General features: G+C 39.3%; 2 protein-coding genes across 2 annotated transcripts; one reads left to right on the top strand and one right to left on the bottom strand.

Moving 5' to 3' along the window:
- The first annotated feature begins 2,061 nt into the window (after positions 1-2,061).
- Positions 2,062-8,365, top strand: LOC141608244 (protein FAR1-RELATED SEQUENCE 5-like). Its single transcript, XM_074427607.1, has 5 exons — positions 2,062-2,158; positions 2,839-3,773; positions 4,112-4,780; positions 4,837-5,290; positions 8,361-8,365. Exons 1-5 carry the CDS (start codon positions 2,062-2,064, stop codon positions 8,363-8,365), a joined length of 2,160 nt encoding a protein of 719 aa, XP_074283708.1.
- A 15,565-nt stretch (positions 8,366-23,930) lies between these two features.
- LOC141608243 (uncharacterized) lies at positions 23,931-27,404 on the bottom strand. Its single transcript, XM_074427606.1, has 5 exons — positions 27,335-27,404; positions 26,890-27,177; positions 26,711-26,803; positions 26,516-26,621; positions 23,931-24,459 (listed from the first exon to the last, which is right to left on the bottom strand). The coding sequence occupies exons 1-5, from the start codon at positions 27,402-27,404 to the stop codon at positions 23,931-23,933; spliced, it is 1,086 nt and encodes a 361-aa protein (XP_074283707.1).
- Between the last annotated feature and the right edge of the window lie 395 nt (positions 27,405-27,799).

Below are 27,799 nucleotides of genomic sequence, written 5' to 3'. Positions count from 1 at the left end.
GTTAATTAGCTGGACGACCGAGGATATCATTAGTGCATTTAGATTGAGGCTCATGCAAACCAGTCCTGTCAAACGGAGGTACTACTAGCTACAAGCGCTCTTTACCAATATGGAAGGAGAAGTGTGGCGTATAAGTGAGTAAACCATATCGCGTAATAAATAAAAAGAGGTGGTTCGTTGGGAGATGTTGCCCATTTCGGGTCAACCAGTTAGCCCAATGGACTCAACAGTACGCTAATACTTATAAGGTATCAAAGGGAGATCGTTGTTGCTGCTCTGTAATAAGCCAGCCCCGCTGTTTCTCGCACAATGTCATCCATTTAGGCGATCCCAAGCCCACCAATTTATTGCCCTCACATGAGTTACAAGCTGACGCTTCCCAGCTCGGCAGTCATATCCGTTAATTGCATAGTTATGAATCTGAATTATTATTCACTAATCTATCCATGTGGGACTAATAAAACTCCTGTCTTTGTACTTAGTCATTTAATCTTCTTGGATGGAACGGTGCACGTAATTCTCTTCATTGGATGACGAGTTTACTTCGTTTTGTTGCGGTTTTTAGCTCAAAGGGATGGAACTAGGTAAGTAATTTAGAAAAAAAGAAAAGGGGAAGGAAAGTGTAGACAGTGGATGAATGGGGTCAGCACCCACCCGACTCGAGAGTACATCAATACTATATATTAATTCCAGAAATCAAGAGACTTCAATGTAATTAAAGAAATCTATACAAATTAATTATACTATATAGTTTTAAATCGATAGCACCGTGTGATGGACCTGATAAAGGGACCTCAATGTAAATATTATATAGTTTTGGTTAAAAGTATAATATAAGGATGCCTTGATGAAGAATATTTATGGAAATTACATTAAATTAAAGTAATTAAATTTAGAAAACACAAGAATATAGTGATTTTCCTTAAAATTAACATGCCCCACTTATGTAATTAATTAGTATCATCATAGAATTATACATTAAATTAAATGCAGTAAAAGTAATAGTAACAGCGACGAGATTAATAAAATTAACGGTATTAATGTGGGAGTAGTGACAGATATAATAATGATAGTGGGAGTAGTGAGAATAACTACGAATGTAGTGAAAGTAATAGTGGTAACAATGAGAAAAAGTATGAACAATTAAATAACCAATTGACTCAAGGAAATATTTTATTTATTTAAATATAGGCCGGATAAAATTAACGGGAATAATGAATTTAATTGAAAAAAAATAGAGGAATTAGTAAAAGAAACAATCGTAACCACGGGAGTAGTGAACGTAATGATATTAAGAAAGAATGTCGTGAAAGTAATAATATTAATAGCGGGGTAGTGAACGTTTCTCATAATTTGAAAATAAATTTTACATTTCATCATAATTACAAGATACGCCGTAGAAAAATATATTACAAATAGTAAACGTGTGAGTTAAACAACTCCAACATAGTTTATTTCATTGAAAATAAAATTTAACGGTAAATAGAGGTAGCCCGGGCGAAGCCGGGCACCAAACCTAGTAACGACATATTTAGAAATCAGTAATTTGTAGTTAAAATTTGTGATCATTTTCTAGTTTGCTTAGTTGAATTACAATTTAATCTCTCTAATAAAACACAAATTCTCCCTTATGACGGAGATACCCGTCGCAAGTTTGCGACGGGTCAATTACATACCATATTATTCGCGGGTCGGGAAACATCATAAAGACAAAGCACTGTTGAGACTTTATTGCATGTTGTACGTGTGAGTACTTTGCATGACACTTACTGTCAATTATTTGCAATAAGTCCTAATTGCATTTAATGCCAAACTTCTCTCATAATTGCCATATCTATCTCATTAATGTCATATTTCTTCTTTACTCTCCTGCGTCTTCTTCTTCAGTTCCAAATTGTTTTCTTTCCCATTAAAATGAGTCTCTTGTTCAACATTTTTAAGAAACCCCAAATAAAAAAAATCCCATTAAAATCTTGCTTGTGTTCAAAACTATATAAGCGTCTTCAAATCAATTGCCCAAATTTACATTCTTAATATCTCACAAAACGTGCTATCAAAATAATGGCTGACGAAAATGGTGCGTTAATTGACGTTAATATGGTGGACGAAGATGATGATTATGTCATAATTCAAGGAGGGTTGACGGATAATAGTAAAGGTATGTATAATTAGTACACATTTTTTTAAATTACAACAGAATGTTGACATTTCTTTCACAAAGGTGTTTAGTTTTGGGGCAAATGTCAACTGTCAACTAGAATAAGACATATAATGTAAAAAAAATGATGTTGTGTTGTATTTTATTCATGTCTATACTTTTTCTTCGCATGTGATCCACTTAACTAGATTATGACAGTTCATAGAAATGCACATGTTGGTATTCAGAAAGGTCTACACTTATACTTCAAATGTCACCCTGTTAACTATAGTAAGACAAATAATGAATTTTGCAATTGTTGTTTAATATTGTATAGATGTCTATATTTGTTTGGAAAATGTCACCCTGTCAACTACACTATCTCAGTTTTCAATTATTGTTTAGTATTGTACTGATGTCTATACCTTATGGGCAAATGTCACCCTGTCAATTAGACGATCTCAGTTGGCACTTGGTGTTTAGTATTCTATTGATGTCTATACCTTTTGGTCAAATGTCACCCTGTCAATTTGACTATCTCAGTATGAACTGACATAATATAGTTTATTTCTGTCTATATTCGTACGACAATTGTCACCCATTCAACTTCACTATCTAAGTTCATTTAAATGCACTTGTTCTTTTGTATTTGATCAATGGCCATACTTTTTTAGCTAATGTGACACTGTCAACTTCATTAGGTACTGATTATTCCAAGTCACTATCGGGGAGGAAAGCCGATAAATGGGAAGAGATCTACGAGATGTATCGAAAACACTCACAGGCTGTTGGTTTTAGCATTAGGAAAGGCACTTCTCGTAGAGCAAACGGGCCTGGCACACCTGAGATAGAGAGATATTTTGTATGCTCATGTGAAGGAAAACACGGGAATGGTTTACCTCATATTGGTCTGAACCAATCTAGGAATACCGCAGTCACGCGGTGCGAATGCAGAGCTGGACTAAGGTCGCAATTAAACGAGGATGGGCAGTGGGAATTATTGCAACATATCACAGTTCACAACCATGCGTTAACCCCCACGCAGTGGCAGCAGCATCACCGATCTGAAAGGCGAATAGGCGATGCCGAGGCAGAGACTATTAGGGCTCTGACAGAAGCGTTAGTCCGCCCATCTGTTCAATACAAGGTGGCGACTGTTGCAGCGGGAGGTGAAGCATTTGTTGGACACACAAAGAGGGATCACGTTAACTTTGTACATAGGTTGAAGAGTAAAGCGATTGAGGGCGGTGATGCAGCGACACTTGTTAATCTTTTAACGAAAAGACAAGCGGAAGACCCTGGTTTCTTCTTCCGTGTGCAATTCAACGAAGAAGGGAGGCTATGTCACCTATTCTGGTGTGACTCAATGATGAGGGAGGATTATCGATTGTATCACGATGTACTTATCTTTGACACAACGTACCGCATCAATAGGTACAATCTTATATGCGGTGCCTTTGTCGGTATAAACAACCACTGGTCTAATGTGATGTTTGGGTGTGCTTTTCTATCGGACGAGAATGAAGAATCATTTCAATGGTTGTTCAACGTGTTTAATGAAGCTATGGGTGATGATCTCCGTCCTGTCTCCATTTTCACCGACCAAGACAAAGCAATGACAAACGCTCTTGAAGCGGTATTTTCTGTCTCAATTCTTAAATTTCGCACATGATCCAACAATCCTTTAATATGTGACCACTGAGGCTATGTTATGTCAGTAGTCATAGTGATGTCAACATTTAGGATAAATTTGATTACAATTTGGTCAGTAATATATCACCATGTCAACTGAGGTTAATAGATATTTGACATGTCAACATAATTCCAATATGTGATGACATGTAATACCGATTAATTCTTGTCACAAAGTTTAGACATGTGACCATATTTAGGACTTATGTTTACACTAATATCAATTCCAGAGATATAAACATCTACCCTCGAGATGGTAACACTATTTTCTATGTTGAACAGGTGTACCCACAAAGTAGACATAGGCTATGCCAATGGCATATCCAACAAAATGCCAACTCTCACTTTGGAACTTTAAAGCATGATAGGCCATTCCAGAATATGTTCAACCAATGCCTCAATGGTTGCTTTAGTGAAACTGAATTTGAAGCGACTTGGCGAATTATGACGACAGAGTATGGCCTCGATAACCACCCATGGTTCAACCGACTCTACAGCCTACGAACCAAATGGTGCACTGCGTTCAATAACATGTACTTTTCAGTCGGTATTCTATCTTCGCAAAGGAGCGAGAGCACAAACCATGCAATGGGTTTTCAAGCTTCAAAAACAACTTCAGTTACCGAATTCTTTGGTATATACGAAACAACTGTCCGGAGATGGAGAGAAGAGGAGGAGCTCAAAGAATTCAACTGTATTAGAGCTACCCCGACCTCCGTGTTCCCCCTTGTGGACCTCTTGCAACACGCCTCACAGATTTACACTCTACATCTGTTTCGTTGTTTTGAGAAAGAGTTTGGCCTTGCCATGGGTACCCGCGCATCTATTGTACAATCCGAGGATTCTACCCTATTGTACAGGGTCCACACTGGCGGCAATGAGGGATCATCCCACCACGTGACCTATGATTGCGGGAACCACCTAACTGAATGCATTTTTAGGAAGTATCAAGTGATGGGTGTTTTATGCAGTCACATTATTAGGTCCTCCACATGCACTCTGTCCAGGAAATCCCGTCTGCATATATTCGAAGGCGGTGGACGAAGTTCGCAAAGACTGAGGTGTGGAATCGTTTACTCCCGGCAGACATGCGCCGAAGCGCTGCAAACGAGGCCGTCAATTGGCGACGTTCAATGTCTAAAAATGTCAACAATCTGATAACAAAGAGCCAAAACGTTAAAGAGGCTAGGGCAATTGTCGAGAACTTCTATGGTACGGCCAACGCTAAAGTGACCTCTATACTTCAAAAGCTTGCTATTGACGCGGACCATAACACTCAACCGTCTGAAGACCATGCTGTTTTAGACCCCGTTCGATGTACGACGAAAGGGAGGAGCCAAAGGAAGAAAAGGGCCCTCGGTAAGAAGAAAAGAGTGAAGAAAACCAACGACAACGCCCAGTTCAATGCTGATTCCTACACGCCAGTACCGCGGCTCCTGTGTAACACTACGGATTTTATAGGTTAGTACTCGACCGAGTATGGCCTACTCGGTCGAGCAAAGTGTGTTGGGTATTCTGTTTGGCTACTGCCCAGGAATACTCGGCCGAGTATGGGTAATACTCGACCGAGTAGAGGATACTCGGCCGAGTATACTCTATACTCGACCGAGTATCCGGTTTGAAGGGTAATATTTTCCGCGGTTGATTTAGAAAGGACTAGAGTTATATTGAGACGCATTTTACAGTTTCTAAACATTTTACAAAACCTAAACTACACAACGTAACTCTAATCCTCTCCAAATCTCCCTCTCATTTGCGTGGATTGTTCGTGAGTCTAACGAATCTTGGCTTGCGTCGATTATGTCGGTAAGTCTCTGATTTCATGAGTCTCATTAAGTTGTCTTTTAGGGTTTTGCCCTAATTATTGTTTTGGGTTAATTTGGGGGTTTAGGGTTTGGTCATTATATGTGTGTTGATTGTTGATTATAATTGTTGTAGGTGATGATGTGGTAATTGCTATGCATATTGTATGATTGATTAGAGCATATCGGATTGCAAAAGGTAGGGTTTCCCTACTCAGTTACTGTTAATTGATTTAAGACTGTGCTTGTGTTGTAATTGTTGTTATCTATTGATCATCAGAGTATGGGTGTTGTGATGACGGTGGTGATGTGGTTGTGTTATGACGGTTGTGGTGTTGTGTGTTTGTGATCTTTGTGGTGTTGTGTGATTGTGGTGGAGTCACTTGCGGGAGTGGCTTCACACCCTAGTTCGCCCTCCGTGGAACCCGTCACGGGAGGGGATGTGCACATTAAGGGACAGGGATTGTTAGTCGCTCGTTGATGAGCTGGACTTGGTGGGGATGGGCTGCGGTCACCCACTGGCGGAGTGGATTACCTGTTGCGATGGGTAATCTGGCAGGGCTACACACTTCGGTGTGTAGTCGGTTACTATGGAGGATGATCAGTCGGTTACATTATTTGTTTGTCTTACATTGATTGAATGGTGCGACCCCGTTGTTGTTGTTTTGTAAAACTGCGGTGATCCATTCGGGGATGGTGAGCAGACTTGACAGGTATTGCATTTGGTGAGCTTGGGCGGTCATGGGGAAGTCGTCATCACCAGTTGTAGTATCACAGTCACGAGTCTTAGCTATGATTTTGTAGTTGTCCTCAGTTGTATTCACTTATTGGTTTTGGTTTGGAATTGGATTGTTGTAAACATTAATACTTTACAGTACTTCTAATAAATGTGTTTAGGACGGACGCTTTTGATATATACTAACCTCGGGCAACCGAGATGGTAACAGCCTTTCATGCTTGGGTAGTCCTGGTAAGGTACCTTGGTATGACGGGGTGTTACAAAGTGGTATCAGAGCCGAAGATTCTGGCACATAAAACTAATGAACCCAATGAACTTAGGGAGTCTAAATAAAATGAACCCGGGGAGAGTTGTTTGGAGCTACCGCAAAGACTTGGGAGACGTCCCGAAGTCGCATTAAGGCCCTTACGATCTCAAGCCGGTCACACGGGGGGAAACTGTTGTAGGTTTGAGTCATGTGTGTTTGATATTTATAGTTTGAATCTTGTGCATGGTTGGATGAAATGAGGAAAGAAGTGGAATGTGATAGTTGTTGAAAGATGTATCGAAGATTGTTGATGTTAAACTTTGAGCGTGAATATGTTGGCATGTTAAGTGTTGGAGCATGGTAAAATATGACAGGTGAATTGTGAATTCGTATCTGATTAATATTGAGCATGGAGAATGTGATCATGTTACCTGTTTAATACAATCTTGAGCATGAAGTATGGTAGTGGTACATATGCATATGAACATGATGATGATAATGCTTGATTGTTGGTAGTAGCATATGGTTAAGGTCATGCGTTTATATATGTGAATGTCGTGTTTAATTTTAATGTGAGTATGATAAAAGTTCAACTACGTACTGGTTTTTAGAGGTTTTAAATTGTTATTGTTGCCTTATGTATGTTCAAGTTGTTTTGACTTACGAAACTTGATCTGTAGAAAGAACGATTACGGAAAGGTTGTCTTAAAACTGTCATAATTCGAGTTCTAGAAATTATATTGTTGTAATTCCAAGTTGAGGTGATAGCTTGTCTTCTTACGATTCTAACGATAGGTTACACGCCCAAAACGACCAAGTAACGAGTGAGATATGACTGTTTTACGAAAACTGGACGGTGCTGAGAACTGCGACGATACTCGACCGAGTAGTCCCTACTCGGCCGAGTATCTTTTATAATCGACCGAGTATTCCATATTCGGCCGAGTAATCTCTCTGTGATAATACTGTTTAGCGTCTGGAGTTGTGAACTCGGCCGAGTAGTCTAATACTCGACCGAGTAAGGTCTACTCGGCCGAGTATTCCCAATACTCGACCGAGTAATCCTTCTGCGACAATTGAGTTTGCTTCTGGAGTCGAAAACTCGACCGAGTAATATAGTTACTCGACCGAGTACCTTGTACTCGACCTAGTATGTTAAGTACTCGACTGAGTACCTCATTGGGCGGCCACTTTGAGTCGGTGGCTATGTTCTTACTTTTGTTTTGAGTCGGTGGCTATGTTCTTACTTTTGTTTTGAGCCGGTGGCTATGTTTTTACATTGTTTTGAGTCGTAGGGTATATACATGATACCCGTCGTTGTGAGTACCAAAGATAAAATTTATAATTCCTATTAAGACTAACCTAGGCTAGTGGTAACAGGGTCGAACCACAAGGAGGCAGACGTAATTTCTAGTTGTTTAAATTCAGTCTAAGGTAACAATAAGGTGAGGGTTTGATTGGATTTGGTCTATAGCTAAAGGCAAATAAAGACAATAAACTAAATAAACGGATAAAACAGATAATAAAAGGGGTACTAGGATGGTCGGTTCACTATAGTTTCGGCGGCAGCAAACTAAGTCGGTCTAAATCAAACACATGAGGCGGGAAAACAAGAAGTCCTCTCGGTCCACTCTTAACAGATAGCATCTTTCGATCTCGCTATAAGTCCCTAATATCACTAATACTGACTCTCGTCCTTAAAAGTGACTGATAATCTAAACTGTACCTATCTTTTGATCTCAGCATAGTTTAGTCATTTTAATTGGTGATCTAACAACTGTCCCTATCTCTCGATCTAATGGGTCAGTCATATCCTAAACATTCAACTAGTCGTGTGCACTCGATTCGTCGAATAAAGAGTTAAAACAATTAAAACGAAGGTAAAACCTCACGAGGTCAGTCGATCGACCGGGTAGGGTGGTCGATCGACCAACACGCGATTAGGGCTCCCTAATTCTAATGCCGCCTACACTATAATTCCCCTACATCCTAGCACAATTAATTTAGCTACTCATACTAGGAACGATAACAACAATAAAATTAGGGCATAAAATTACTGAATTCATGATTAAAAAGATTAAATAAGCAATTGACATAAAATGATAAATTGGCTTTTGGGATACTAACTAGCAATTCTATATCTATGAACGATAATAAAGCAATAAACTGGAATAAGAACAAAAATAGTACCGAACGAAATTGCAGAAGAAAGATCCGAAAACCAAGTTGTATTGAATATGGAACAATATCAAGAACCCTAATTATTTCCTAAACTATTAGTGAAAGACTTAATGATAAAAACTTAGATCCTTGTATCTCAGGAATGAGTTACGTTATATAGGCAAACGTACGCAACTTTATTCTAAAACCTAAACACAATGGGCTTCCTCAATCTCGATCTTTTATTTTGCGTCAGACCCGTTGTTCAGTCGATCGACCATAAGCATCAGTCGATCGACCAACTTGCGCTGTACAGGAGCTGCTGTATGTCGTGCTCTGGTCGATCGACCATGTAGGTCAGTCGATCGACCAAGGGTGTCAGACAAGAGTGCATTCTGACGAATTCTGCAGCGCGCACCGATCTTAAAACAGCTGCCATTTCTTCGTTACTTGGTCAAATCAGGCGTTCTACGTGGCGTTGGAAAGCTAAGAGGATAAGCTTTCACCGCCAATTGGAATCACTCGATTATCCACTATAGAACTTGAGATATTGCCATCTGAAGCAGGCTATAATAATGTGAAGCGCTTCTTTGCTTGTTAAACTCGTACGCACCAATGCTTTTGCTATCTTTAGGCCTTGAAACGCGCACCAAGCTCATTCCTCGAGTCACTACTCCATGTCAAATGCAATGCTAAGTACTTAGGGACGGATTTGGCTCGATTTCTACTCATTTCCGCATAAATCTGCAATATTACATAAAAATACGAAAGTAGACAAAATGGGGCAAATAGTAGCATAAACTACATAAATGAGCTCTGAAATGCGTGTAAAATAGGGCGTAAAACAACATATTTAGGACACGCATCAAACTTCCTCAAACCAAACCCTTGCTTGTCCCCAAGCAAGAACTAGACTCGATCTAAAGGAACGAGTTCAAACTCAGAGCGAAATGCAACATGTAAAGCCTAAACCATTTTAATGCTTTAACCAACAATCAATTAGCAATGCGAATCGCGCAAACGAGTTATGGAGTTGTTAAAAACTGCTGAACCGTCAACTGTAGAGACTTGTCAAATCGGACTCTCACGGGTCGCTCATATCACACATAAGCACAGGTGAATATAAGAGGATAGAAAGAATTAATTTTGTAGTGACTCTCACCTAACTACGACCTATAAGAACATGCCTGCAATCTAATATGAAAATGATCTCTACAACCGTACATACGCATTCCAACCAACAAAATGACCATGACACATGCCGAGGTATATATGTGGATATGTGAGGTATGGGTAAGAAGAGGCAAAACATTTATGGAAAAATGGAGGTACAGGTGATCAAGCTAGTACCAAAACGGAACCAAATAGCAACATCCAACTTCTTGCTCATAATCAAACGAAACGGTGCTATAGCAAGCACAAATCTCACAATCTCCAAAATAATAATCAATAAACTCCCCATAAGATACTAATGCAACATGGGAGCAAAAATCGCCATAAGATAAAGGCTTGAATTATGCGAATTGATTCTATTTTTTTCTTTCGGACCACAGTCGATCGACCTATGATGCCAGTCGATCGACCGCTTTGAACAGTACAGAACACTTTTTTTTTCTTTCTTTTTCGAAACATTTTTCATCCTTTTTTTTTCTTCTTTTCCATTTCTTTCTTCTTTCTTTTCTTTCATTTCCCAACAACATCTCAATAAGAGCATATACCACCAAAAACTAAGTAACAATCCCAAGGGCACGGACTACTAGCTTGACAAAGGACAGGCTATATGTAGGATGTAGTAATGGGACAAAAAAGGCTATTTTTGGCAGTGTGGAGCTTATGGGCATAAAGAATAAAGGAAAACCTCTACCACATGTGTCAACAAACCACAAACCGAATGCATACTGGTATTAAGCAGATTAAGTTCATATTTATGCATATTAAGGAAACATGTCTCATAAGGAGTACTACTCACATTCCTAAATAAACCGGTCATGAATGTCACCAGTTATAGGCTTTAAATCTCAGAAATATGATGTAGGTTGCCAAAATTCTAAGTCAAGTTTCAAGTTCAGCAAATAATTTAACGAAAACTCGTAGATATGCAATAAGATTCTACCAATAACATGTTAATTAGCAAGGCTTAGGCAAAAACAAATGCAAATGCAATGTCATCATTGAAATACTACCGTTCCGACTCGACCTATATGCTAAAATAAACGTGCATTTTTTTGAAATTTTTGAAATTTTTCTCAATTTTTTTTTTGGATTTTTGTATATATATAGGAAATAAACAAGCAATGCAAAACTGAAATGTAAACGTGAATGCAAGCAAATGATATGCGACGCAAAACCCTTCCCCAAACCAAATCGCACAATGTCCCCATTGTGCAAAATCATGTAATGAAAGAAGAGAGAAACGGGAATTTGCGTAAAATGAAATAAATAAATATGGCATGAAGTGGAAATCGGGAACTCACAAGACTTTAAGCGCAGCAAAGGAAACCTCCCCAAACCAGCGTGAGCTAGGAGGTTTCAGTAGCCAGCAGTGCTACCAATAAGTACCTGAAAAGACAAACAAAGCACACGCATAAAATCGAGAAGGACAATAATGTAACGGTAAAATTGTGCACAATTGGGAAAAATAGAAGAAATAAATGAAATGACGGAAGATAATTGGAGTAGAAAACTCCCTTAAGTCCGCAAATCGACTAAACATAGCAGGAGAGAGGTCGTAAACAGGTACAGCAGCGTCCTTGGTCGATCGACTAAGAACGGCAGTCGATCGACCAATGTGTCAGGAACAGTAGCTCCTGGAAAGTGCAACTCAGTCGATCGACCAATGTAGCCAGTCGATCGACTGAAAATACTGTTGTACTCCTTATTTCTTCGTATTTGCTCAATTACTTGAGCTAATGAGGTCTAAAAACCTGCAAGTGCACAATAATACGCGCCCAAAATTGCGCAAAACCCAAATGTAGAGTTTAAAGCGTATAAAATCCTAAGCAAACAAAATAAAATGCGAAGTCTCACGCACACAAAATACTAAAAAGAAAATCTAACAAAAAGCAATAAAAACAATGTTTTATGAGGAAACAATTGATCAACTAATAGTTGATCAAGAACGGCCACGGAATGGCTCACTACTAGGCTTCTGACTGAACGCAGTGGCTTCAGAAACTGTCAAATCTTCTCCCGGCCTCCACAACATGGAAACGGAAGAATAACAACGTCTCGCAGCATCCGGATCCCAATCTTTCACCTTAGCGCACAGCTTCTTCTTAGACGGCATATCCTCATCGGGACCTCCTCCTGGATCATATATCCGGGCAGTGCCAGACTTCAAGATAGGAACACCCAACTCACCTCCAGGGTCTTTGAACTTGACAAGACCTGTAGAAAGTGAAAAGTGATGTTCCTCCAATTTGTCCCCAAACTGGAGCGGAGGCGTCAATTCTACAGCATCAAATGGTTTAACAGAAGGAGTAGGAAGGTAAACATAATCGACTAAAGGAGTGGAATTACCTCTAATCGGATCGGAGTGGTCTTCATTTACCTTCTCATCGTCATCCGGAATAGGCGTTGGTGACGATTTAACAATTCCCAAGGCTGCAGGGGTTGATCGAACGGCATCACTACTCGATCGAGTAGTTTCCTCCTCCAGCATAACTGGTCGATCGACCACTGGTTCCAGTCAATCGACCGCTCTTCCTTCTGCAATGTCATTCGTTCGACCACACAAATTTACTTGATCGAATTCTTCATGTGGCACAGCATTGAAGTCTTCAATTGACGCTTCATCTTCCTCCAAATCATCATCCTCCGAGTCATACACATCATCATTTTGCTCGGCAGCTACTTGAGCCAAGAGAAGCTCAAGTCTTTTGAAAGAAGCTTCTCTCTGTTCAGCGATTTCCTGCATTTGGAGTTTAAGCATCTCCACCATAGACTTCATTTCCGCACTCTCTTCAGAAGGAAGAGGATCTTGCTGAGGCGGTGCATAGGAATATGAAGGCTCTTGGAAGCCTTGCTGATAGCACGAATGTGGCGGCGCATAATGATCTTGTTTATAATGCCAGTAAGCATAGACTTGGTCCATATCTGCTCGGCACATAACAGAAGCATGCCCCTCAGCGCCACATCTCCCACAATTCTCCACCTGCTGCTCCCAAGAATGGAACATGAGTGGACTCTCCTGAAGTACTGCAAATAAACAACACTAAAGGAGAAGATAAGAACTGCCTCAAGGTACTCAGTCTTCCCTTGAGACGAAAAAATGACTAAAATAAAGACAACCAAAAATTAGAACAATTGCCTCCCCGGCAACGGCGCCAAAATTTGATACCCGTCGTTGTGAGTACCAAAGATAAAATTTATAATTCCTATTAAGACTAACCTAGGCTAGTGGTAACAGGGTCGAACCACAAGGAGGCAGACGTAATTTCTAGTTGTTTAAATTCAGTCTAAGGTAACAATAAGGTGGGGGTTTGATTGGATTTGGTCTATAGCTAAAGGCAAATAAAGACAATAAACTAAATAAACGGATAAAACAGATAATAAAAGGGGTACTAGGATGGTCGGTTCACTATAGTTTCGGCGGCAGCAAACTAAGTCGGTCTAAATCAAACACATGAGGCGGGAAAACAAGAAGTCCTCTCGGTCCACTCTTAACAGATAGCATCTTTCGATCTCGCTATAAGTCCCTAATATCACTAATACTGACTCTCGTCCTTAAAAGTGACTGATAATCTAAACTGTACCTATCTTTCGATCTCAGCATAGTTTAGTCATTTTAATTGGTGATCTAACAACTGTCCCTATCTCTCGATCTAATGGGTCAGTCATATCCTAAACATTCAACTAGTCGTGTGCACTCGATTCGTCGAATAAAGAGTTAAAACAATTAAAACGAAGGTAAAACCTCACGAGGTCAGTCGATCGACCGGGTAGGGTGGTCAATCGACCAACACGCGATTAGGGCTCCCTAATTCTAATGCCGCCTACACTATAATTCCCCTATATCCTAGCACAATTAATTTAGCTACTCATACTAGGAACGATAACAACAATAAAATTAGGGCATAAAATTACTGAATTCATGATTAAAAAGATTAAATAAGTAATTGACATAAAATGATAAATTGGCTTTTGGGATACTAACTAGCAATTCTATATCTATGAACGATAATAAAGCAATAAACTGGAATAAGAACAGAAATAGTACCGAACGAAATTGCAGAAGAAAGATCCGAAAACCAAGTTGTATTGAATATGGAACAATATCAAGAACCCTAATTATTTCCTAAACTATTAGTGAAAGACTTAATGATAAAAACTTAGATCCTTGTATCTCAGGAATGAGTTACGTTATATAGGCAAACGTACGCAACTTTATTCTAAAACCTAAACACAATGGGCTTCCTCAATCTCGATCTTTTATTTTGCATCGACCGTTGTTGATCGATCGACCATAAGCATCGGTCGATCGACCAACTTGCGCTGTACAGGAGCTTCTGTATGTCGTGCTCTGGTCGATCGACCATGTAGGTCGGTCGATCGACCAAGGGTGTCTGATCTGAAGAGTGCATTCTGACGAATTCTGCAGCGCGCACCGATCTTAAAACAGCTGCCATTTCTTCGTTACTTGGTCAAATCAGGCGTTCTATGCGGCGTTGGAAAGCTAAGAGGATAAGCTTTCACCGCCAATTGGAATCACTCGATTATCGACTCTAGAACTCGAGATATTGCCATCTGAAGCAGGCTACAATAATGTGAAGCGCTTCTTTGCTTGTTAAACTCGTACGCACCAATGCTTTTGCTATCTTTAGGCCTTGAAACGCGCACCAAGCTCATTCCTCGAGTCACTACTCCATGTCAAATGCAATGCTAAGTACTTAGGGACGGATTTGGCTCGATTTCTACTCATTTCCGCATAAATCTGCAATATTACATAAAAATACGAAAGTAGACAAAATGGGGCAAATAGTAGCATAAACTACATAAATGAGCTCTGAAATGCGTGTAAAATAGGGCGTAAAACAACATATTTAGGACACGCATCAATACACATGTATGTTTTGAGTCTTAACGCATTCTTTTATATGTGAGACGGTTTTGATACGTAAGTTACCGGAAGTTATGACATGGAGAATGATGGCTTATGAGGGACATGTGTTGGGTAAGGAAGACATGTGTTAATGTGGTTGTGAAGGATAGTGGAAAAAGAAAAGGGAAGAATGATGAGCTAATCGAGGTAAAGAGCATGTCTTGTGAGATATGATGAGTGATATAGTCGTGTGTTGAGTAGTATAAAAGTAAGTGTATATGGGCAAGGGTGATGTAAGTGTAAAGAAGCATGAGAATGAAAGATTGAGATAAGGGATACAAATAGTGCCATATTTGGATGTGTAAGGATTTATGGAGGAAGACAGCTAGGATAGAGTTGCTTAAGGATATATGTAATGGAAGGTTGTTGTAAGAAGATAGGAAAGAGAGGTATATAGTGAACTTAAAGGAAGTTATATCACGATTTGGATTTGTAGATAGTGGCTAAGTTTGGGAAGTTGGAATATCAACTGGTGAGCCTAGTGTGTAATTCTTTGGACAAACGGTATAAAATGAATTTTGATTTCTAGAGATGTAAAAAGGGAGATGCGATTGTTTGACCAAATAAACGTTGATTCTATGGATGGATTGGTGACAAGGGTGAGTGATAGCATAATAAGAGAATATTTATGGTAAGAAAGAGTTAGATGATATCGATATGAAATAATGAGATGTGAGTTTTGGAGCAATGAGAAGGTAACCGGAGCATTAAGAGTTAGGTAAGAGGTAATAAGGAGTTGAGTGGTTAATTGCTTTTGTCGAGTGTAAAAAGAAAAGAATGAGGGGAGTAAAGCTAAGAAAAATGTTCACCGGAGTTATGTGATATAAAGTAAGGAATCGTCGAGATGTATGATACTATCATGAGGATTTGAGTTAATGGTTATATAGGAGTTTCAGAACAACATGATTAATCAGGAGTTTCGAGGAATTAAGTAAAGTAAAAGTTGGGTAGAGAATTTGCACGATATGAAATCTTGGTGGTGAGTCGGGTAATAATACAATTAAGAATACTATTGGGAAGAACGTTAAGGTAATTTTGTTGATGGATTTGATGTTCGTTATTAGGGATGTTAACCAAAGTTAGGAAAGAAATCGTGAGGTTTAGAGATGAGTGTAAGAGGTTGATGTCCGGACAATGGTAGTGTTATCGTTTGTGACTAGTGGTTAAGGGTAATGGTATATTAGAAAAGTAGCAATTCTAAAGAGGTTGATTTTGTAGAGACCAGGTTGATATGTATGGCTGTGAGAGAGCATAAGATGTGGTTATATGAGGCGGTTGTTAGTAGTTGAGTATTAATGGTATGGTTACATTTGGCAGGGGGTGATGGGTATGCGAATGGGAGAATGTGTTATGAGGGGCATACGAGTTAAGCTCAAGCGATAGGTAACCTTTATCGGGGGGTAACTTACGTGATTAGGATTGACTAGTTGGATGTGATTACGGGTCTATGATATGTGTAAAATGTTTGTGTGAGGTTCTGACCTCACAAGAAGTGGTATGGTGTGATAATTATAAAGTTGTTATATGAATGTTTTGTAATTTATGTTGGGTACGGTATACTAATGGAATGAGGTTCAAAAGGTAATAATTTGATTGATCTGGCATGGATAGTTAAAATTGTATGTGTATTGATGATACATGTTTATTCCGTGAAATGGTAAGGATGACGTTCATGAGATTCTTGTCAGTTTATTCCGTATAATATGTTGTGTTATAATCTAGTAGAACGGTTTTGAATGAGTTTTCTTGTTCGAAATGTCATCGAGTCGGTGTTTATGGGAATTATATGTGATTGTGATGATTATCGATGTGGTTGTTGTGCCTCGAGTGGTGGTCCGGACATGGTACTTCATGTTGTGATGCGGGCATTTTCGCATGCGGTGCGGTCATTTGTTGGTGGCGGTGTTGCGATGCCGTCACCGGTTGTGGTGGAGTAGGCGGGATGATTATGATTCGAGTTTAAAGTACATACCGATTATACATAGATTGTTGTTTTGTTTGATGTTGTTCCCTGCGAGTTTCAGTTTGTGCAGATAGACAGTTGTCTTGTTTATTGATGTTTTCTTTACCAGGTTATGTTTGGGAATGAGGGTAGAGTATGATACGAAATAGAGTTGTATATATGTTTTCGTTGTTGTCATGGTATAGTGATATTCTGTTGATGGGACACGGTTGTGAGAGGTTGTTCTGATAATTTTGATCTTGTTCTAGATAAGGCTTTAGTAGACATGGTAATGGCAAGTGATTCGTAAAGCATGTGTGGTAATGACCTGAAAGGTGCAGGTGGTTCATAATCCTTTGTTGAGACAGTGAGTGTAGGGTGTTGGGGAAATAGTGTCATGTTAAGTTATGTATGAGTTTTGCGGTAATGAAGGAAAGAACTTGAGGATCTAGTGTGAGTGTACGTAACGAGTGTGGATCGTGAGTTATGCTTTTGGGAGATAGGTGCTTTACATAAAGAGGTATGTTGTTTTGCAGTAATAATGGAGAGTTAGTATGGTGATTTTGCTACGAGTTTTATGGTATAGGTCAGGTGGTGTGCCGAATGAGTTGAGGTATGAGAAATGTTTAAGTAAGAGAGCCTTGGATATATACATGACGAGTGTTTAGATTATAGGTGGTTATCTTTGACATGCGGTGGTGATGAGGATAATGAGACGATATAGCTAGGATTTAGTATTAGTGAGTTACGAGGACGTAACATTTATCTTAAGAGGAGGAGGATGCGATAAAAGAGATTTTGATGGTTGTGCATATGGTAGTATAATTGGAAGTAGAATGTTGGTGTAGCATAAAGGACGGATATTTGTTTTGATTGATTTTATTAAAGGTCATGACCGTGCTTGTAGTAGTTCGATGTTTAGGAATGGGAGAATATTTCAATAGTGTTGACAGTTGGATGATGATGTTATGAGTGTGAGTAAACTTCGAGGACGAAGTTCCTTTTTAAGGATGGTAGAATGTAACATTCCGTTTCATTCCGTTTCGATGGTTGATCTTGTTTTGTGGATTGTCTTGGTATTGAGTTGCTAGTGAGTGTTATGGAAGTGAGACAAGGTTGGCAACGTTATATTGTGGTTATTCGATAATATTATGGAGTCAATATCGAGAGGATATGTTAACTAGTAAGAGTGGTTGGTGGAGTTAATGTTAGGTGTTCATGTTTTATAGGTTGGGTTGGAACTTCGGGGACGAAGTTCTTTTTAAGGGGGGAAGATTGTAACACTACGGATTTTATAGGTTGGTACTCGACCGAGTATGGCCTACTCGGTCGAGCAAAGTGTGTTGGGTATTCTGTTTGGCTACTGCCCAAGAATACTCGGCCGAGTATGGGTAATACTCGACCGAGTAGAGGATACTCGGCCGAGTATACTCTATACTCGACCGAGTATCCGGTTTAAAGGGTAATATTTTCCGCGGTTGATTTAGATAGGACTAGAGTTATATTGAGACGCATTTTACAGTTTCTAAACATTTTACAAAACCTAAACTACACAACGTCACTCTAATCCTCTCCAAATCCCCCTCTCATTTGCGTGGATTGTTCGTGAGTCTAACGAATCTTGCCTTGCGTCGATTATGTCGGTAAGTCTCTGATTTCATGAGTCTCATTAAGTTGTCTTTTAGGGTTTTGCCCTAATTATTGTTTTGGGTTAATTTGGGGGTTTAGGGTTTGGTCATTATATGTGTGTTGATTGTTGATTATAATTGTTGTAGGTGATGATGTGGTAATTGCTATGCATATTGTATGATTGATTAGAGCATATCGGATTGCGAAAAGGTAGGGTTTCCCTACTCAGTTACTGTTAATTGATTTAAGACTGTGCTTGTGTTGTAATTGTTGTTATCTATTGATCATCAGAGTATGGGTGTTGTGATGACGGTGGTGATGTGGTTGTGTTGTGACAGTTGTGGTGTTGTGACAGCTGTGATGCTGTGGTGTTGTGTGATTGTGGTGGAGTCACTTGCGGGAGTGGCTTCACACCCTAGTTCGCCCTCCGTGGAACCCGTCACGGGAGGGGATGTGCACATTAAGGGACAGGGATTGTTAGTCGCTCGTTGATGAGCTGGACTTGGTGGGGATGGGCTGCGGTCACCCACTGGCGGAGTGGATTACCTGTTGCGATGGGTAATCTGGCAGGGCTACACACTTCGGTGTGTAGTCGGTTACTATGGAGGATGATCAGTCGGTTACATTGTTTGTTTGTCTTACATTGATTGAATGGTACTGACCCCGTTGTTGTTGTTTTGTAAAACCTGCGGTGATCCATTCGGGGATGGTGAGCAGACTTGACAGTTATTGCATTTGGTGAGCTTGGGCGGTCATGGGGAAGTCGCCATCACCCGTTGTAGTATCACAGTCACGAGTCTTAGCTATGATTTTGTAGTTGTCCTCAGTTGTATTCACTTATTGGTTTTGGTTTGGAATTGGATTGTTGTAAACATTAATACTTTACAGTACTTCTAATAAATGTGTTTAGGACGGACGCTTTTGATATATACTAACCTCGGGCAACCGAGATGGTAACAGCCTTTCATGCTTGGGTAGTCCTGGTAAGGTACCTTGGTATGACGGGGTGTTACATCCTGTGAGTGACACCTACCTACTATGTATCATTTTGGCGCAATAACTATGTCGTCTCTTAGTTTTTATTTTAAAATTATGTTAACAATGATGTACACGTGACCATTATTTCACAATTTGGGACCTCTTCTTATGTGGTAATATAATGGTATTGCATGTATTGCAGTTTATATATCAAAAGTGGAAAAATATTCCTAATCTAAGTTTCTCCTATCCAAAATGTCACCATAAATTAATTGATAACATAATAGCAAAACATGGTCACAGAATTGGATGTCTAATGTGTAAAATTTGTGTATTTTTATAGGACCTTTAATCTTTCATTTCATTAGATGGCCTCCTGAGTAGTGGTCATCTTTTACGTGCTAACATAATGGCAGAACATATGAACATGTAATAAAGGGTGTATGCTTGAGACTGCCAACATAATAAGAGACTATGTGAACAATCTACCAAATACTCATGTATGTCATTAAACTTCCATCTGTTTATGTTGCCATTGCTGATGGATATGGTATCATTAGTACTATAACGACACACATTCTTACCAAAAGTCTTACTTGGCATATCAGATTGTAATAACCAACATCAATCCGTCTTTGCTTGTTTATGACGGAGATGATACACTTCCAAAATATAAGTTATCCAACAAATTTACAAACAAAGAAAACGGACATGTCCAAAATACGAGGCCATAGACATCACCCAAAATGAGGCCCTACATAATTCGTCTTCCAAAATACAACAAACCGAATCTCCTAAACATCACTACTTAGGCTGTGCAGTAGCCTTCCTTCCCCTGCTGCGCGTGGTAGTCTAAGTCATTCTCTGATTTGGTACGGCAATCTCATCAACTCCAAGTGAAAAGGATGGCAGATGAACCATTTCGACATCAATCAAGGCATCCAACTTCTTTCCAAGTGCATTCCAGGCAGCAACAAACTCTGGATTCGCCAACGCCTGCGTGAACGACCCTTGCGACTGCGATCCTGAAGCGCCACTAGTCATCTCACTGGACTTGGACTGAAGTTTCACACCACCCTCGTCATGGGCCCCTAACTCTTGCATCAGGCTCTTGTGGATAACATTTACCACGCTAAGATTTCGCCTTGTTGTCATCCAATTACGGACGCGGACCTATAGAAAATGCAAAAACGTTAGCAGTGTTTATAAATGGTCACATTTTAGCATTTTACCAAAAACATTAATCAGAAAGCTATAAACAATACGATAAAAAAACATGCAATAGTTGTACAGAGAATCATACATCGTAGAATGTGGCCTGCAACTCTTCATCTGTGGGAACTCCGTCTGGTAGCGGTAGCTGGACAAAACGCATTGGAGGGTTCCTTGAAGCTGGTTCGTTCTCAGTTGGCCTACGGTAAAGCCTCTTTGCCTGGTGTCTTGATACGGGATATGTCTGAAATTCCCAAACGCCAATACCGAATCCCTGATGATGGGCGTAGGCTGCCACCTCTTGGGGCATTCTCTCCTTCAAGCGCTCGTAAGTCCAATACTGGATCAGGGGTAGACTAGTCTTCTCCGGCTCGCCCCACCACGTGCAGCGGTGGAAGTACATCATCTGCAGGAACATGAGACAACCGCCGACGTTCTTGGTGTTGTGGGTCCTCCAGGAACCGACAGCTGCGTTCAGACGTAGTAGCACCAACGAACACCAATCCCAAGTAGCAATCACTACAAAAAGAATTAAAACAGGCGACTGATTTTGGCGACTGAAATCAGTCGCCAAAATCAATTTGGCGACTGAAATCAGTCGCCAAACGTCAGTCGCGGACCTTAGTCGCCTTTTCTAACTTTGGCGACTAAAGTCGGTCGCCAAATTTGGCGACTGATTTTTCAGTCGCCAAATGACTAAAATGGCGACTGATATGGTAGTCGCCAATTTGGCGACTGATTTGAGGTAGTCGCCAAATTGGCGACTGAATTTCAGTCGCCAAATCTCAATTCAGTCGCCAAATTTGGGTGACGAGCTTGATTTGGTGAGAAATTTGGCGATCGAATTGAGATTTGGCGACTGAAATTCAGTCGCCAAAATGGCGACTACCATAAATCAGTCGCCAAATTGGCGACTGAATTTCAGTCGCCAAATTGGCGACTGAATTTCAGTCGCCAAATCTCAATTCAGTCGCCAAAGCCACTTTATGTTTTGGTGGTTTTTTTCGTTTTCATTTCTAGCCAAATATTTACAACCTGCATACAAACCGATGTTCCACAACACCATACATCCCAAATTTCAACACACACAACACCATACATTTCAACCCAACACCTCCCATTTTCTCAAACTTCATTTCATATATTGAAAATGAAAGTTTACAAGCTAAGCTATTCTAATGTTCATGTCTAAAGTTCAAGTTTTACAAGCTTACATGCTAAAATCATCTTACTTGGAAGCCAACACCGGCTCCACTCCCCCCATGTGGACCATGCGGATCATTTGGATCGTAGTTGGGTCTAGGTCCGGGGTTACAACCTTGCCACCAATTCTCAAACATTTCCATTCTTTCCTTCATTTGGCGGAATTCTTCATCACGTTTGGCAAGTTCTTCATCACGTTTGGCATCACGTTCATCACGCTCTCTTATTTGACTTTGAAGTTGACTAATAATTCCCGGTTGATACGTGTTGCTGGGAATTGTTGAAGTCGATCTCCTACGCGTTTTCTCAAAGAAAGCCGGTGTTGAACTTCCGGTACCATACACGTGCCCTTTCTTGAAGCCATCCACCAACTCATACCATATGTCATTATCCGGTTTTTCTGGATTGGCGGCTTTTTGTTGTTCAAATGCTTCCTACAATATTAAACAAATGGTTGTAAGTTAATATGGTAACCACCTTATATACGACATTTTAAAAGAGAATAAATTAACAAAAATTAAGTGTTAGGGAAACTTACATATAATTGCTTGTCTTTTGGCTTAGTCCAACTTCTAACCCCTTTGTGGTCAACCCGGAATGCGTGTCGAAACAGTTCGATGCACCGTCGCAATCGGCTTTGACTTCTTCTTTCCTTTCTGAATGAAAAAAAAACATACATGTTAGAAAATCAACAAAAAATCTAACATAAAATAAACATGTTGCATTAAAAACAAAAAAAAAGTGTGAAATAATAGACAAACTTACACCCAATACTTTATCCCAGAACGATCGTAAACCCGCGTAATGAGTAACTGGTAAGAGGAGGTTACCTAATCAAGTAAAAGCAAAAATGAAAAGAAAACAAGAAGCAACAGCTACCGCGTGCTGTGGTGCCTAGCAGCGCGGTGACAACCCTGAAAAGAGAAAAGAAAAACAAAAATAACAAGGTTATTCTACCTCAATTCATCAATAACATAAATTATCAAACTAAATTTATCAAAATCAAGTCCTAAAGAAGGTTCCACTTAGCTAATAGCTAATTTCTCTTAATCCAAAAGACGGTTCCACTTAGCTAATTCCATTAATGCAAAAGACGGTTTCACTTAGCTTAATATTAATAATAATACGGCGATTTCACTTAACTTAGTAATAATAATAATAATATTATTAATTAAGACGGTTCCACTTAGCTTAATACTAATGATAATGAGACGGTATCACTTAGCTACCCAACACCATACACCACCCACGACCCACCCACCCACGGCCACCCCACGACTCACCCACCCACGGCCGACCGCCACCCACCGGACCACCCCCACCCACGGCCGAACCCCCCCCCCCCCCCCGCCCCCCCATAACCCTAAACCTAAAGACAAACCTCATAATCATTCCCTTTTAATTCAAACACAAATTAAACTAAATCTAACTACAAATTAATCTAACATACAAACTACAAATAAATCTAACAAACTAACCACAAATTAATCAAACTAACTACAAATTAATCTAACAAATTAAACTATATAAACTGAAATTAAACAAAAAAAACTAACCTAATTGAAGAGGGTGGATGTGGCGGTGGAAATGGCGGTGGAGATAGCGGTGGAAGGGTGGTTGTGTGGTGTTGTTCGTTGGTGTCGTCGCTTCGCCAAATCGCTTGTCCCTTTTTTTTTTGTTTCGCAAAGAGTAAAGTAGGAGAGAGGAGCGCTGAATGTATTAAAAAATTTGGCGACTGATTTTTTAAATTTGGCGACTGAAATTCAGTCGCCAAATTTGGCGACTACCCTTATTTCAGTCGCCAAATTAAAAAAATCAGTCGCCAATTTGATTCCCTTTTTAAAAAAGACAGCCTAGTTTCCATTAAAACAGTTGGCGACTGAAATTCATTTTGGCGACCGAATTTCAGTCGCCAATTTGGCGACTACCCAAAAATCAGTCGCCAAATTTAAAATATCGGTCGCCAAGTTTGATTCCCTTTTTAAAAAAGCCAGTCGCCAAATTGGCGACTGTTTTCAGTCGCCAATTTGAAAATCAGTCGCCAATTTGGCGACTAAATATATCAGTCGCCAAATTTCGGTCGCCTGTTTTAGTTTTTCTTGTAGTGAATGCTGTCCACATCCTCCACGGCTTTCACAAGGCGAAAGTCAATACGGTTGTGCACAGTAGGTGCCAAGAACGTCCTCATGGCAAACACGACAAACAACTTCTTGAAATGAGGTCCTCCATCAGCCAGAGACAACATCTCCTGCCTAACAGCGTCAAATGACAACTCATCCTGTTTCAATAGCTTGAAATGGTCACGCCAAACCTTGGCCACATCCTGATCGGTCCTCGCATCTATCTGTTTATCAGTACAAGGTAACATGAATGCATCGTACACATCGTGCCTGGTTAGGACAAACTGGACGTGCCTGTTAAAGAGGAACATCCGCGAGCTCGGATCATATTTACGCAGCAACCAATCAACCATTTGATGGTAAAACGCATGCGTTTTCAGCTCTAGCAGGCCACCAAAGCCGATGTCCTCCACATCCTTCCTCTGAGACTCCGTCAACACACCAATCAAGTTGAACAACTGTCTTGGTGACCCATGGCCATCCACCTCTTTCTTTTTCCTATGAAGAATACGGAAACGACGACATGTTAATATGACAACCAAAATGACAACAAACTCAGCACATTTAAAGACCACTACAAACAACTCCACAAATACATCACACTTGTCAGCACTTTTGTTAATAATGTAAGGTACACACACTCTTAAACCAAAATGAAAACATTACAACACATTTAAAAGACACTTAAAAATGTCAACAAACTCAGTCCACTTTGTTACCATATAATATAACTACAAAAATCTCATAAATGGTTACTCAATGAGTGAAGACACATAAAAAATTACAACAAAAATCCACAAACTTGTCACCATTTTGAAACAATGTTTTTAATAGTGTCTGCTACATACTATTTCTATAAAAACGCTGACATCAAATGACTAATACACATAACAAAATGTCAACAAATATACCCAACTATGTCAGCCTTATCATTTCATAACAATTTACCGACATTTAACTCAGAAAGCAAGCATTAGAATACCAACCCACATAGCAATATGACAGGGAATGTCGGCCATTTTGTCAACATTTTTACCATTGTTGTTAACAATGTGACTTACTTCAATGTCAACACAATATAAGGAAATTATAAGACTAACATACATACCAACAATGTATCATTTCATTACAAAAATGACAACAAATTTATATCACGACAAACACCTCACAAATGGTTACTCAATGACTGAAGACACATGAAAATTAACAACAAAATTCCATAAACATGTCACCTTCCACGGGAACAAAATATAACGACATTAAAAGAGTAACACACAAACCAAAAATGTAAACAAATCCACCCATTATGTTACCCCTTTCATTTCATTACAATTGACCAACATTTGAACACCCAAATAGTAACCAAACATAAAATATTACTACTGTCAACATTTGTTACCAATATGACAACATTTTTACCATATGTACCATTTTTACCCATTATGTTACCCTTTTCATTTCATTATATTTGACCAACATTTGAACACCCAAAGACTAACACACATACCCAAAATGTATCATTACATTAAATCAATGTCAACAAATTCAGCCCATTTTTTTACCATTTTATATCACGACAAACATCTCACAAATGGTTACTCACTAACTGAAGACACATCAAAATTAACACCAAGAATCCAGAAACTTGTCACCATTTTCAACATTGTTGTTTATAGTCTAACTCACCTTCCACTGGAACAAAATATAACGACATTAAAACAAAGAACACACAAACCAAAAATGTAAACAAATCCACCCTGAATGTCACCATTCTCATTTCATTACATTAGACCAACATTTGAACACCCAAAGACTAACACACATACCCAAAATGTATCATTACATTAAAACAATGTCAACAAATTCAGCCCAATTTTTTACCATTTTATATCACGACAAACATCTCACAAATGGTTACTCACTAACTGAAGACACATCAAAATTAACACCAAGAATCCAGAAACTTGTCACCATTTTCAACATTGTTGTTTATAGTCTAACTCACCTTCCACTGGAACAAAATATAACGACATTAAAACAGTAACACACAAACCAAAAATGTAAACAAATCCACCCTGAATGTCACCATTCTCATTTCATTACATTAGACCAACATTTGAACACCCAAGACTAACACACATACCCAAAATGTATCATTACATTAAAACAATGTCAACAAATTCAGCCCAATTTTTTACCATTTTATATCACGATAAACATCTCACAAATGGTTACTCACTAACTGAAGACACATCAAAATTAACACCAAGAATCCAGAAACTTGTCACCATTTTCAACATTGTTGTTTATAGTCTAAGTTACCTTCCAAGTGAACAAAATATAACGACATTATAAGAGTGACACACAAACAAAAAATGTAAACACATCCACCCTGAATGTCACCCTCTTCATTTCTTTACATTTCACCCACATTTGCACACCCAAATAATGAACAAACATAAAAAATTACAACTTTGAAAAAAACTTGTTATCACTTTCAAGAGAAATGTCAATAATCAACATCACAAGTCCCAGATCAGAAAAGACTACTCACTTTGCCAGCACCAAAGAATATTCACCTCCCTTTCGTTTCTTTGACCCCTCACCAACCTCTCTTTTCCGCTGAATCATCTTCAAGGCCTTTGGCTCCAATGCACAATCTGCAAAATGTAAACAAAGTACTGTAAATAATGTCCACACAACTTTAGTAAATATGTCGACAAATTCACAGAATATGTCAACAACTCACCTTTTGTCACCTCTCTTGGCTTTCCAACCGCTTTATTTTTCTGCGCGCTTTTCCATGCATTTACCGCCAACTTCACAGCTTCATTCACAACGTCTACAATTTTGGTCAAAAACGGGTATGATGAGAATGGCTAAAAAATAATAACTCAAATAAATAAAACAGTTCAACCGATAACTTGCCTGTATCAACCTCCTCCTCTTCATCCACATCTGTCTCAATATCGTCTTCCTCCTCCTCTTTCTGTTCATCTTCCTCAACTGCCTTTCCCTTCCCCTTATCTCTTGCACTCCCTAAACTGAATGTCACCTTCTTCCGTTTACCTTTACCTACATCCATTTCCTCATCATCTGTACCTTCGGCAGCCACATCAGTCTCCTCAACTTCATCCTCCACTGCCACAACCTTCTTCCTCCTTCGACCAGTTGAAGATTTGGACTGGTTCATAGCCACCGGCGCTTCATCCTCCCCTGAAACAAAATCACAACAAAAGCACCGACGACATAAAATCAGAAAAGGAGACCATATTCAATAAAAATTAATTTAATTTGCATGTCTCCTTTTAAATCAACGATAACGATAATTATAACCCCAAAAAATATTAAAAATAATAACAGAAATACATACCTTCACCGACTCCGTCACTCTTGCTTGCGGATCTTGTGTTCTTCTTCAGTGTGATACGTTTTGTCACCATGATTATTGATAATGTTTTATTATTTTTTTGTTAATTACGAAGGATGTGCAAGAAAATAGAAGCTTTATTTCATAAACATTTGAATAGGGAGAGAGAACGGTGAATGTAATTGTGATAGGGAGAGGGGGAGGTTACATTGGGAAGGGGGGGATTTAGGATAGGTTTATGCAACCTAATTAATGCAGACGTAAAAAAAGTCTCACTTGACTATTCATATACAGTAACTAATGTCGACCCAATTTCCACGAATACACCACTATCTGACCCGTGTATCTCCGTCATAAGCAAGACGGACTGCTAATAAAATTATTTAGAAAATGAACTTTCCATCTTAAAAATACATTTCATATATAGCTCGGTCTGGGACTTACATGAACCCATGTCAGATTTGGTTC

This window comes from Silene latifolia, chromosome 10 (genome assembly GCF_048544455.1).
Source record: "Silene latifolia isolate original U9 population chromosome 10, ASM4854445v1, whole genome shotgun sequence".
Classification (NCBI taxonomy): domain Eukaryota; kingdom Viridiplantae; phylum Streptophyta; class Magnoliopsida; order Caryophyllales; family Caryophyllaceae; genus Silene; species Silene latifolia.
Note: the sequence above shows the minus strand (reverse complement) of the source record. Positions and strands in the feature narration are given on the sequence as shown.